Source organism: Arabidopsis lyrata (assembly GCF_000004255.2).
Source record: "Arabidopsis lyrata subsp. lyrata unplaced genomic scaffold ARALYscaffold_8, whole genome shotgun sequence".
In the NCBI taxonomy this organism is placed as follows: Eukaryota; Viridiplantae; Streptophyta; class Magnoliopsida; order Brassicales; family Brassicaceae; genus Arabidopsis; species Arabidopsis lyrata.
In genome coordinates, this window is record NW_003302548.1 from 19342576 (window position 1) to 19357616 (window position 15041).

The window sequence follows — 15041 nt, forward strand, 5'->3', positions numbered from 1 at the left end:
GGGACCATCTAAGTAATAATGATATGCAATGAAGAATTTGTTTTAGTTGGAGTTCGATTATTATTTTTAATTGTTTTATGTTAGTCGTCTACAACTCACATACGGACTACCAAATTTAAATTACGAAGTAATATAATACGGCAACACCATTATATCTCAAATAGACTTTGTTCTCAATAGGTGAATATCGGTTTGTTTTGTTTTGCCTTTTAACCTATCTAAAACCCCATTTATCTCAATTAGAGAACTTAGTGCCATGCTAACACGATTGACAAAGTGGCATACCACTCATGCAAAATTGTATGGCCAGTGAAGATAGATTAGTTTGCAAATATTTCCGATCAAAATTACAAAATATGTTATTCTTATATACAAAGAAAACACAAAACCTACATGACTTTAGCAACATGGGGTAATCTTTTAAACCAAAACAAACTTCAGTGCCATATAAACATATATAAGAAAAACAAACATAAGAGAGATTAAACTAGTTAAGGAAGTGATTAGCAGAGAAAGAATCAAGAAAAGATGCCCACGTGTCGACATCTCCAACCACGGCTTCCATAACATCAACTTGTTCTTGTTGTGGTATCTCATCATTTCTTGCAAATCTCCCTCTTATTCTTGGCCTACTGTCTGCTAATGTCTTCCTGCATTCATACTAATAGCAAAAATATTTATTAGTAAAACATGTCCCAAAATTAATGTGAAAATTAGATCATTTACAAGTTAAAACTTGTCGGTCAAAACATTATAACTCGAGCAGAAAACATCTAATTGAGACACGGTTTGAATATATTAGTATACCATATGAATACTCCAATCTTTAATTAGGAATGAAACCATTTTTTCTTAATATATTTTTGGACCTTCTTGTAAAAAACAAACTAATGGAGAAATAAACTTGTAGCAACCTTGGAGCTTGATGTGTCTATCTCAAAAGATTCCTTAAGACCCAAATATGATGTGACAGAACATTAATTCTCATTCACATACTCAAATATATCAAATGAAAATCTTATTTATGTTTGAAGATAAGATTAAAAAGAAAAATTCAATGTGGTGCACAAAAAAAAAAAAAAGAAAAGAAAGAAAGAAAAATTCAATGTTACTGTTTTGTGATAAGAGTGATTGATATGATACATTGAGCCTGTTTTTTTTTTTTTTTTTTCTTCCTTGGTCAACGAACCATTTAGTTTTGTATTAAATGTGAAGTTTTGTCTAAATAATTATTTTGAAAAAAAATTAACTAATTCATTTGATGTTAAGGAAATAGATTTATGCGGATCGCCGAATGCTTGTGTATGAAATTATACAGAATTCGTTATTAGTTGACTAATAGGAAATTTTATGCTTGATTAGAACATGGAAGGGTTAGCATCAATAAATGTGCAGGTGCATGTCACTGTTTCATACAACTACTGTACATATCAAGTCTTAAAAAGTTTCCATGCGACACATATATACACATGTTGAATACATAATATAGGTTAAGTGTACATGTACTCTATGTGTTGAAGAACAATATGAATCAAAAGATAAATTCTTATATGTTAAACTAAGAATTCATATCAGCTAACACATAGTTTGGAGGAATTTAAAACATAGAAACAAATGTAAAACATTTCTAAAATTACCTTAATCCTCTTGTTGAAATTCCTAAGGTTTCGTTTGCTACGATATTTATCGATCTTTTCTTTCTTCTCCTCAGGACTATACTTGTAGGCTTTGCTCATTCCTTCTATTATTGCATTGCTCTCACTCCACACTGTACTGCTCTCTCTTCTACTACTCCTCTACACACATACCAAAACAGTGTCGTTTTATGTTATGTTTTCAAATAAATCCCAGCTTTAATATTTTTGGGTAATTTATTTGTTAATTGTAAACGCAAATGGCTTCGTTTGTATTTGATGTTTGCATTTACACTCTTGCAAAACCAACAATATAATAATTTGTTTTATAAAATGTGAAAATTTTCATATGTAAACGCAAACTGCAAGTGTGTATATAATATTACTTACGGGTAGATCTCCGGCGCTAAGGGCCCGTCTCGCTGGCCCATCATCATCGTTAACGAAATCGTGGGCCGTTGCGTAATTACCAGAAAAGCCATTATGGCTACTAACACTCCTCTGCATAACAAGACTCTCTCCGCCACTCCCCATAGAGCTTGGCGAGTCGCAGCTGCTGCTTCCGCCACCACCGTTAATGCCGGAATCAAAGTAACCGAACCCTGAAACCGCCTCTGCCGCGTATAGAGAGTTGTGGCACATCATAAGAAGCGGCAAAGGCGGAGGCGGGAACTGATGATGATGATCATCATGCAGTTGAGGAGGAGCCACTATGTCGTCGGAGTATAGGAAACATGGACAATTGTCGCCGGAGGTTATGGAAGTGCTGACGTGTCCACACATGGTTCTTGTGGTGTTTATGTGTCTTTTGTGTGTTGTTTATGTGTGTGTGTGTGTGAGTGAAACTCGAAGTGGTTTGGTTTCTATTTAAACGGAGGAAGGACTGATGCTGACGTCATTAATCGTCATCGTTAGTCTAACTGACTTAACCGTTGACTTCTTTTGACTGACAAAGGAAAAAAAAGAAAGGAATCTTTAGTTATGAAAGAGTTGCCTTTCGTTTTCATGTCGCTTCTTTCTCACTCACACCGGTTATTATTTGATTTATTTCGTTTAATTTCTACAAACGACATATATCATTCGAAACTGAATCCCACATGTATTATACGAAGTTGAATTTGGATAGTTGAACAAAAATGATAATTACTTTTTCATTTAGCATGCCTTAAATTAAATGTTTTCAACAACAGCACCAAAAGCTAATATTGAAAAACGAAAATCAATATAATTCTTCTTATTTAATATATATATACTAGATATGGACGGCTTACGGGTCTAAATTATCATTTTTAATTTTTATTTTTGTAAACTTAACTAAAATATATAAAAATATGTTTTAATTTTTAAAAATGTAGTATTTTAATTATTTTTTAAATATAGATTAATTATGCTTAATGTAATATAAAATACTATTTATAGTTTTGTTTATTATATGTTACAGTATGATATTTAATAAATGTTCATATGTTTATTATTGAATTTTAATAAATTATCTACATCTATCGGAAGAGTGTATAACACTTTCTAATTTTAATGTGGGCAAGATGAAAACAAAATTGTGACAATATGAGACCGTTTATATACATATCATGTAACTTTACTTGATAATATGAGAAATCTTCAAAAGAAAAAGACAAATTCATAAGAAATTAGGGAATATGCACTAAATAATCTAAGACTAAAAAAAAAATAAAAAAATAATATTAACTAAACAATATATATTTGCTATAGGGTTTTTGTCAATTTGTGGTTCATAGTACTCATGAGTTCTTCGTTGTCTCTTTTTTCTTTCCTCTCACCGGCAAGAAGTCTCAAATCTTTCTTTTTTCTCATTAGATTTCTCTTATTTTACTCGATCTCCTCTTTTTTTTTCTCTCTCTCTCGTTGGATTTCTTCACCACCATATTTTTTTTTCTTTTTTCATATCACTATTTCTCTCCTTCGCTGGGCATCACCACCGAGCTAGTCTCACTATTTCGACTCACCAGGCCACCACCACAACTAATAAATTTGATATGTGTGTATAGTTTCCTTATATTTTTTAAATAAATAAAAAGAAATTTTTATTTAACACGTGTCAAAATCTGAGATCGATAAATCTGACACATGGCACGATCCTATGAGTTATTAATTTTGAAAACCATATTTTATATAATAAGATATTGGTTACTGATTAGTATGCTATCAATATTATAAATACAGGGAAAGAAAGCTAGTGCAAAGATAATTATTATTTAAGAAAATTGTTATTCTATTAGATTTTATAATTAGTAGACTCTTTTTTTAGTCACTTTAAAACATTTACATTTCAAATTAAATCTTGTTATAATATTTTTTAATGTGTTAAGAATCTCAAAATGATATTTTTTTGTAAAATGTAAGGAATAATCATTTCTTGAAACAGTTTTCTGATATTTTCCTAAACAATTGTGTGTTTAACTGCAACCCCTTAAAAAACAATTGTGTTTTAAATTTATAGATAAATAACATCTCGTGCAACATTCATTACAGCAAAAGAACAATGTAGAGAAAAAATTAAAATAAAAGAAAGACACGACTTAACTTTTTAGCTTGAATTGTAGGAGAGACAAAAAGATGGTTAAAAGCATTATTTCACGCAAACCCATGTGAGCAGCATACAAAACTACTTTATTGCCTAATTAATCATTAACTTAATCAACACTAATTAATTAAGCTCAAATACTTGACGTGCTTTGGTTATGTTCACATTAAACGGGTGTTTAGTCCGGTCCTGATAATAAACCAGACTAAACACGACAATTTCTTTGTATTTTAATTGTATATCTGTTCCCATGATTACTCAGGTTAATTAGCCAGATTCTTTTGTTTGGAATCAAATCGATTTAGGTAACATATCGAAAGAAATATCTCAGATGAGTTATTATACCTAGCTACCCCTAAGGTAAATTATAAAAATATTATTTTTTATAGATATTTTGTTACTTTACGATTACTTACATTCCAAGAACGACATTCGAATAGTCAGGGGCGGACCTATTTAGAGAGTAGGTGGGTCACCTGACCCGGGTAAAATAATTAAATAGTTGTTTTGCATGTAAAATCTGTAAGTACTAATAGCTCAGTTGGTAAGTTTCAGGGTACTAGTACTCCTAACTCAAGTTCGACTCTCCACTTTGGCAACTTTAATTTAATTTTTTACCAATTTAACTTATATATACATGTTTTTTTTCTCTTATATATTTTTAATTCTTTTAAAAATCACAGTGTTTTATATACCTTTTCTAATTGCTTATGAAAATAATTTTAAAGTGTTTATGGAATATAAAATAAATTATATAATATTATTTAAGAAAAATTATTGACCCGGGTAAAATTAATTTCTGGGTCCGCCACTGCGAATAGTAGGATTACTGCATATATACCAATATCAATATATTGTAGGAACACGTTTTTGTCAGTCACTAAATCGGCCTACTCATCATCATTATCATCATCATCATCTCTCATTTAAGATCAAAACAACTTATGATTTTCCTGTTAAAGCCACACTTTATCCATAATTAGGATACATAATCGCCCCACTCCCCGTTTTTATTTAGTATAAACATTAACGCACATATTAGATATTAGTAGATGATATTGATAAGATTTATCTAATTCGATCATGTTGAACCTATCCAAATTTAAACTGTAATGATTATGTTTATTCTTCTATTTCTATATATATCCAAAATATTTCATTTGGATGATGGTAACCATCCGAACCAAATATGAAAATTCAAATTTAAAAATTTGTTACATATCTAAAAACTAAATTCGAACTAAAACAAAAACGTAAACTAACTGAAGTGCATTAACTTAGATAGCGGTCCTCCTAAAATGTGTATCTTCCGTTGAATTAGATGGAAATTATTGTTCTTCTCCATTACATCCTATATATACAATATGGGTCCGTCGATAAATTTATTTCAATAATTTTTTCTCGTCAAATACTCGTTCTGTTTTACAAAAAGTGTCATTTTGACACATTTCATACATATTAAAAAATGAGTTAAATATACAAACATACCTTTATTTAATATACCCTTAATAATTTAAATACAAAGGATTTTAGTTTTGGATAAGGGGCATAGAAATTAGTTACAAAAGTTGCATTGAAAATGTAAAACGACATTCTTTTTGAAACAAAGAAATAACTCTAGAACGACATTATTTGTGAAAGGGAAGAAGTATATAATTTTCATTTATTTATGGGGTAAAAAGTCCAACTAAGGCATCTTTTTTAACTTAAGAGGATCAGTATGTAGGTCCATTAGGATCAACAAAAGTAAAGATATATATATATATATATATATATATTGATTAACCACAAAAGTTTAAGACCGATATTCATTCATTTTTGTGCTCCGGAAACCAGAGCATGTAAATTAGTCTCTTCTAAACGGGTCAAATTTGTAGGAATAGAGCTCTGAATCTCATTTAGAGAGATCATTTTCAAACATCACTAGACCATCATCTATTGGGTTATAGCTATTTTCCATTGACTACTCTTCTTTTTTCACCGTCAACAAACATTAATGTGTTATATTCCACCACTCTTATTGTAAGTTCTAATAAATACCATTTTTTGCACACATTTTTTTAGGGAACATTGAAGACATTTCAAAACTTAAAACAAAGTAGTCTATTTACATTGCCCCACATAATGTGGAGACAGAGATAATAATTTGCAATCGTTACGAGGACATAGGATCTCGATTCCTACAGTGGATAGATGTACTATGGGACTCATTAGAAAGACATTTTGTGTATCCTTAAGGGCAAAATAGCCACAAGTTGATGGGAAAGGTCATGCAAAAGCAAAATCTATAGATCAATCGATGGTAACGAAGACTTTTTCTATTTGGTGGTAAACTTTGTTTCATAATGTACCAAAAACAAAACGTTTCATGCTATGGTTGGTTCATAAGTCATAACTAGTTTCGAGTTTTAACGATCCAATCAGAATTGTTCTTTTTGTTTTCAATAAATAATTTTATATTTTTTTGGTATCACCACTGGAGCAAATTATTGGTTTTCTACTTTCGCAAGTTTCTTAGTAACCCACTTTGGTTATTTGACACACAACAATTATATACCTAGTTGTAGTTTCAAGAGGGTCAACGGTTCATGAAAACGATGATAGAATATTTTAATATTTTATTCTTATTATTAATGAGATTATATAAATAATTTTAAGGGAAAAACCACAAGTCATAAATTTAAGTACTACTCCCTCCGTTTCGTTTTAATTGTCGTTTAAAGGTTTTTCACACAAATTAAGAAAATTATTAAATTTTATGTTTTACCCTTTATTAAGATATTTTATAATTTTTTCATTGGTCAAAACATTAAAACAAGGATATTATCACTATCTGACCCTAGACGATCTTGAAATTAGTTCTCTCTCCTAATACTATTTCAAAAACTCTATTCACATTAATTGGACTATTTTGCCCTTACTTTAATTCTGAGCTTCTTTCTCCTATTTTATTATCTTTCTTTTACGAGCAAGATTGTTAATTTAGTTAGATACAAGATCTTTGAGAATTTGATGGTGGAAAAAAACGAGAAAAGTTATTATGGCAGAAAAGGATGGTGCCCGTGGAGGAGACGGAGGCGATGACGATACGTTGCTAAGTTTTCCGGCGGACCGATGGTTAAATTTCTGTAACGAAAATAATTGTAAGTGGTGATTGTTCCGATGGTGGTGATGATAATCCTATCCGTTGTCGTGATGATTATATCACTTTCCGTAATTACGATAGATAAATAGTTAGTATGTGTGGATTTAGTCATTTAGAGCAAATGGAATTGTGGGCTAGTGAGACAGAGGAGGTGTATATCGACATAAATAAATACGGTGGTGATGATGAATACGATGGTGGTGGTGATTATGGTGATGAAAATGATATCGTGGAATATCACGTTGATAGAAACATCAATGGACACAATAAGTTATAACTTAACAATTAACAAGTATAGTATTGTACTATATATTAATTACCGAGCTAAATAAAAAATAAATAAGTATTTTAACAGTTAAAAATATAGATAATTTGTTACAAAACGATGTATTTAATGTCTTAGCATGCTACATATACGTTTAGTCCGTTATTATTATTGTTATCGCTATCATTATAAATAATCTCTTATGATAATTTTTATCATGTTAATTACTTAAGAGAAAATAAATAAATAAACATTAATTCACAATATTAAATTGATATTTTATAATAATTTTTATGATTTGATAAATGATTTAACACGATAAATATATTTTTAACACCTAAAATATGCATTTATCGAGATATTATACTAGTTAACATGTTAATCAAATAGTTATCTGAATTTACCGTGATACTATACTAGTTAACATGTTAATCAAACAGTTATCCACGCGTATTACAAAATATTTTATATAATTTGGTGATGAATAGTATCTCGATTTCAAATAAATAGCGTCGCGGTTGATGAACAGTACCCTATGTATATTATCCGGTGGTAAACAAATTTTGTTTGCAATGGCAATGATGTAAATTAAACACAATAAAAAGGATATATATGGCTTTATTTTTTTTCTCTTTCCTACGAAACTAAATATCTTATATCTATGGTTTGATATTTAATATCTTGGTCGTCTATGTATACATATTTAATTCACCCTTAAAACAATAGGGATAAAACTGGAATTTTTACAAAATATTTGCATTGAAAACCTAAAACGATAACTATTAAGAAACAAAAATTAAATCCTAAAACGACAACTAAACTAAAACGGAGGGAGTATAATATGAACTAATACTCATAAAACTTAATATAATCGTGTGAAAAATAGTTACTAGTAGTAGTAACATTTTCACCATGCATGGTGAAAATATGAATTTGCAGTTTCACTTTTAGCATGAATGAGTACATATATAAATAACGTATATCATGTATAAAAAACTTTTTCATGGTATTATATATGCGAGATGTTTTATTTTACAATATATTAATGGCAATATGCAAATTATGTAGTCCAAGCCTATAGAAAGCAATGATAATAGCATAAATGTAGGCAATGAGTACGCAAAGAGTTTATGATCAAAAGAAATGAAATGTGTAGGGTTACTTGTTCTTGGTCGAAAGAAAAGTATGTTCATGACAAATCAAAGAAAGACGGTGTGATTTAGATGTTTTTAAGTGATCCCATCATTTTGTTTTATTGTTTTCTCTATTCTTTTTTAATTGTTAATTAGGACTCGTGCATGTGTTTCTATGCGTTTGTCCAATCTTTTGGAAAAGAGAAAAAGGTCAACAAGCACAATAGTTTCTCCACCATTTTCACATATTCTCCATTCACGTTAAACTTTAAACTTTGGATTCTTCGTCTTTTTTTGGCCTTGGATTTCATATTCGTTACATAGTTTTTTTCAGATTAAGAAATATCTATATATGTCTAAGTTTAATGCATGTTACTGAAGCTTATGAATCCAAGTTTAATCCATATCGACATATATATACGTACATCTCCAGTGTACCTAAATAAACAAAGAACAGAAACATAACATATAACTTACTTGGTATAATGAATGTCAACACTCAGGGCCGGCTCATGGGTAAAGTCCATGAAGCAAGGGCTTTAAGCATCAAATAATTATAAATAGTTTTAAAGGCATCCATTTTTAAAAGGTTACTGTGGTCTAGTGGTTAGATTGAAGTCTTTTGTTGTACAGGTCACGGTTTCGAATCCCATACATGTTAAAACTTGTATTTTTTTTTATAACAGCTTTTGTTAATGGGCCAAAAATTTTTTTGCTTTAGGCACTTAAATAGTTTGGGCCGGCCCTGTCAACACTGCTTTTATTTTTTTCGCTTTGGATGCTAATATTGAGTGGATGTATATGTCGAACAGCAGGATCATAATCTACATATACATTTTTATAGTACTTTTTTGCTTTAATTCTGTTGGATCCGGGTTTGACCCGGATTTTAGTCTATTCGGATCTTGGATTAGCAATTTAAGGGATGTTGTCTTAATTTTAAACTAATAAATGAAGCCATGTTGTCTTAATATCTTTCATATTAATGACCCTAATAAATAGCCGATTTTAATGGAAAATCGTTTTCATATTTATGCTCATAATAAATGTCCAGATTTTAACAATATATACATATATTATGAGATTATAAAGAAAAAAACGTATTTATTTTTTTAACAGTATATATATATATATATTATGTTAATAAATTTGTTTAATATTCTAATAATAAGCTATGTCATTTTTCTTTTACAATAACAGATTAAATATAGGCAATTGCCCATTTAAATTGTAATAAATTTAAAATCAAAATAACAATCTACATATATATTTTTGCAGGGGTTTTTTGCTTTTAATAATTTGGATCTCGGTTTTACTCGGTTTTACTATATCCGGATCTTGGATAAGACATTTAAGGAAATCTAAAAAAACCGGTCATTAATGTAGATAATTACACATATATTTCGGTATAAGCATATTCCAAAAATCTCTCCCAAATCAAAGATGTTACGTTCAAAAATTGTTGCCAAAAATCTCTTGCTTTCCTTCTAAAATCTCTACCATTGGGCTGTCATCCCAACTAATTACTCATAATTATCTTTCCTATATTTTTTTTTTTTTGGGATTTGCAAGAAAATTACTAATTCCAAAAATAAAAGATTTTGAAGATATTGGGTACTTGATCAGCAAGATTTTAGGATCTCCCTAAAAAAAAAAAAAAAAAAAAAAAAACCATTATAAATACCTTTCATTAGTCTAATAAAAACTCACCAGTTTTACAGAAAATGAGAAATCGCAGACGTGATTCAATCTGTACGGACTCCGGGAAGAGCTAGGAGACAGTGGTGAACCGGGATCTAAACCTCGCCGACGATGTGAAGATGGTGACGAGGAGGAGATCGTAATTCTTTAGGTTTCGATTGGCAAAACAAGACGATCGGCGATCCAAAGCTCCACCGCCTGAAACGCAACATCGAATTGATCACACCGAATATCTTCAGATTTCGGATATGCTTTTCCGGTGGTAGCTTCAAAATACACGCCGGGAACTCCTTGATACGCTACACGGAGAGAAGATCCATGCGTTTTGCTGCAGCTTTGAAGAAACAAGGCTCAGATCGACGGAGCCGTTACTGTGACCGTTAACGACGGTGACTTCATCTGCTAAACCACCGATGATTGAGTTTGAACTTTCCGTTTCTAAGTTTTTCATTTTGGGTATATGAGAGAGTTGAATAAAAACAAATTGGGCTCTGTAGGTCTTTACAAAATTGGTAGACATGATTCTTTGTTATTGGGTTCTAATACTCTATGTGTTTATTTTTTCATTATGTGAACTAATGAAAGTTGCATACTTAAATTTTTTTTCATGGCAGTTCTAAACATATTATTTTTAATATTTGTGATTATATAACAATAATAGGTTAGTGTTAATTACATGGATCATTAAGGTTTGAATAGTGATAAAATAATTAGAAATACAAATAAAATAACAAGGCCGGTGCAAAACTATTAATTAAGACCTTAATTATCGGATCAGTTCAAGCTTTAACCCATGTCTTTTTCTGAAATTGCTAAAAATAAGTAATGTTCTCAAATAAATTCAAATTTCAAATCTTCATAAATACATTAAATACGTAAGATTTAAAATTATGGAGAAATCTTTTCTAATTAAATTCAAATATTTCTAATTCAAAAAATTCTAATTCAAAAATTTCTAATTGATATATTTAAATTTTTTGGCTTTTGTTTGCCCATTTAGCTATGGTTTTTGAGTTTTTATAAAATAGTTTTAAATATTACGGGACGAATTGAATGACACGGGTTTGGTTAGGATTGATATTAATATAAATTTAAAATATCACTAATACATCGCAATAACACATATTAAATCCTCATTTTATTATTTAAAATTTAGCATACGGTATACCGCGGGTAAAATCAGTATAAGACGGGTTAAATCAGCATCTTATTCAAAATCATACAATTGAATCTATTGTTTTTATACTACGTCTATCTATAAAATTTCAATTTTTGTAATAAAATTTCGTCTCACGGTGTATTATACATTTAAATTAAACAAAACAATAGTATATATCTATAGATTATCTTAAAACAAAATTTAATAAATTTTTCTAATAAAAATATAGACCCGCGGTGTACCGCGGGTTAACATCTAGTTGGCTACATAGAAAGACCCGTAAGGCCAAATTTAAGAACAGGATGAAGAAGTCACTTTCCAAAATAGGTAAAATATATGGGTTAGGCTTTTGAAGTAATGATATTTCTTTTGATTTGGTAAGTCAACGGGATGCATTTGTGTTTTTGTAACTTTGAAATATATAAAAAATGTTATTCGTTTTACTTTTTAGGTATCAACCAAAAAAATGAGCCAGTTTTATTAACTATCGATTTGTTGACCACGCTTTTTGAACAAAGAACAGAAACATTATATAACTTACTTAACTATTAAACATTAAACGCATATATATTGAAACAAATTAAGTTTAATCCTTTGAAATTTGAACATATATTAAGTTTGCTGACACCCAAATTTATGTCAGTTATAATCACAATTTTCACTTGACTAAGAATTGTGAAGTATTAACCAGTATTAATTATAGCCGCCGATTCTATTTTTGGATCTAGTTTTTATTCATCATCTGTCATTATATTGACTTTTTTACAAGTTACGATTTTACTATTTACAATTGGCGCACAGAACTAATGGTAGAAAAAACATTCCACCTTGTAACAATTTTCCGGCAGATTATTTAGCTAAAAAATCAAAGAATCTGTGCACCCCTACTCTATAAAAATCTGAAGATCAAATCCAAATCTAGTATAAATTTGACCAACGATGAGACCAAATACTTTTCTAAACCTCGGCTTTGGTTTATGATTCCAAATCATCCTATAATATACATTTTTGGTTTTCTAATATTTATAATCTAGAGCACTTTCAGATATGATTAATATATTTAGCAACTAAACTGAGATATATCGAGGCGATTCTTTTTTTCTAATTGAAAGCACTAATTCTTGTCAAGTACATACACATGATCAATGTCAAATATTCATATCAAAATCAAAATCAAAATTTGAAGGTAGAAGAAAAAGAGGTGCGAAGTTGACTAACAGTGACAAAGAAAGATTGGTGTGGCAAAATGCACCTTCTCTAAGATAAGCCTTCCCTATCACTGTCCTTTTCTTTCTCTTCCCTTTCCTCACCTTTTAGTCCTTAATTTTATCTATTTTAATTAATCTACCAAAGAAATAAGAAATCAAATAAGTTCATATCCTTTTTCTTATGAACTTACCTCTATCTTTTGTCATAAAATTATTTCCTGACAGACATTTAGCTTATAAGAGTTAAATATATATATATATATAAACAGTTATTGAAGTGAAAATCAGCAGGTACGTAGTTTTTAAATTGTAAAGAAAATGTGTCAATTCATTTTCTTTTCTAGTAACCTTATTTAAAACACGTACTCGAAGTAAAGTTGAAGAATATCAAGTCTACTTGATTCTGATTGATAAAACGTGGGGGCAAGTCAACTAAAGATCTGACCTTATAATGGTTGGTTAGATTTGAACTCTTTAAATTTCCAATATACAAATATATAACACACATATACATTGAAATAATTGCATACTATTTGATAATTGATAGGTGTAAAAATGGATGTTTCAGCATAATATTTGATAGATTTCTTTTTAGAGTAAATAATAATAATATTTTTCAAATGAATTCAATAACATTATCCATGCTTAAACATGAATAATTGAATGATATCAAAACGAAGACACTAACAAAAACCACTAGGATATGTCTTAGCATTTAAAACTTTTAAAATGTGAAGGGTTATCAAATTTAATTAACTTGTTAGACCCACAATTTTGTAAATCACATGATTGGCTACATCAATTTTTTTTTTTTTGTAAATTAAATAACCTTTATCATAATTTTTCTGTTTTAAATAAATATAATTAAGTGTTAGTTTAAATTTTGACATAAAATAACTAAACTAAAGCAGCGGATCGACTTGAAAAATCTTCTCTAGTTCAAGGTTCCAAATTTATGTAACATATGTCTATATTCCACATTTGATAACAGATATTTTACATGCAGACTATTGTAACAGTTTAGTTGATTAATTAATCAATAGATTAGACGTTTCAAAACCTAAACTAAAATTCAAGTAAAAATTTAGATCAAAATATCAAAAGTCAACTTTAATTTTAGAGATATAGTAAAAGTTTATATATGTATATAAATTTTTGTGAAAATGTCAAACAACACTATTTTTAATGAATATAGTTTTGGTTTTTCCATTCGACATGACAAGTTGATTTTGCGTTAACAATGCATGTAACAGATTTTGATAACATCCACTAATTTTATATATAGTTTGGCAAGTTCACACTAAGCTTGTGTGAACATTAAAAAGCCAACATTATTGGAACAATATACATAATGCTAGCGGAACATATACCATCTTATAATTTCTTGTTTTTATTTTCCATAGTTGTTATTCGTTCAACAACAAAATTGGTAATTAAAAAAATAAGAAGCATAACACCTTATAATGTTGGTGTCTTTCAGAGTATGAATGTAAAATTGGTGTCTTTCAACAACAAAATTAGTAATTAAAAAAAGATATATGATTTACTTCCAAATGATCGGAAAAACCTTGTCCCAGACTCTCTTATTGTTGTTCCAACGATAAAATCCATCGTCCTTGACAACGACGAAACATGAGTTTTTACACTCCGTAGCATCTTTGTCCGAATTGTACAAAACGTATGGTGTCTCGTGCCTTCCGAAATGTGCTTCTCTGTAAAACGTTCCTATGCATGTTGTTGGCCGCCACGGTCTAGATCCAGCCGCCTTCTCATCAACGGAATTGTCGCCGACAGTCTTTGGAATTTCTATCAGCAACTTCTGACCTAATGGTACGGGTTTGGACAGCCAAGGGGTTGGGTGGCACGTGACGAAGACAGGAACATCACCACGTCTCTTCAGCTCGTTGGACACGAGAAGAGTGGCAGCACGTGTGGTTGCGAACGTAGAAAATATCATCATGGTCATGATCGAGACTATTATAAGAGTGTCCATGATTTTGATTTTGAGAATTTTGTTGGAAATGTATATTGTGTTGAATGGAAATGTATCTTCGATGGCTTAAATTAGGAGTATTAATATTCGCTACGTTTTTTTATCGTATAAGCACTACGTTTTTTTTAATCGTATAACCACTCAGAGATGATTAATAGCACGAATACAGTTACGATTAGAATTTGTTAGAGATTGATTGGTCTGGTCTACTACAGTAATAAAGAGAGTTCACTATCGGCC

General features: G+C 29.9%; 2 protein-coding genes across 2 annotated transcripts; both read right to left on the bottom strand.

Annotated features, from left to right (window-relative positions):
• Positions 1-270: 270 nt before the first annotated feature.
• On the bottom strand, positions 271-2635 carry LOC9300738 (two-component response regulator-like PRR37). The gene is made up of 3 exons (XM_002866314.2): positions 2025-2635; positions 1638-1796; positions 271-661 (listed from the first exon to the last, which is right to left on the bottom strand). Exons 1-3 carry the CDS (start codon positions 2415-2417, stop codon positions 488-490), a joined length of 726 nt encoding a protein of 241 aa, XP_002866360.1. The 5' UTR covers positions 2418-2635; the 3' UTR covers positions 271-487.
• Positions 2636-14253: 11618 nt separating this feature from the next.
• LOC9302436 lies at positions 14254-14826 on the bottom strand. The gene has a single exon (XM_002866316.2). It carries the CDS (start codon positions 14799-14801, stop codon positions 14352-14354), a length of 450 nt encoding a protein of 149 aa, XP_002866362.1. The 5' UTR covers positions 14802-14826; the 3' UTR covers positions 14254-14351.
• Positions 14827-15041: the final 215 nt, after the last annotated feature.

Coding starts and splice junctions, on each gene's coding strand:
- LOC9302436 (XM_002866316.2), bottom strand. CDS start 14,801: ATGGACACTCTTATAATAGTCTCGATCATGACCATGATGATATTTTCT.
- LOC9300738 (XM_002866314.2), bottom strand. CDS start 2,417: ATGTGTGGACACGTCAGCACTTCCATAACCTCCGGCGACAATTGTCCA. Junction 1,797..2,024: donor TTAGCGCCGGAGATCTACCC/GTAAGTAATATT, acceptor GTATGTGTGTAG/AGGAGTAGTAGAAGAGAGAG. Junction 662..1,637: donor ATTTCAACAAGAGGATTAAG/GTAATTTTAGAA, acceptor TTTTGCTATTAG/TATGAATGCAGGAAGACATT.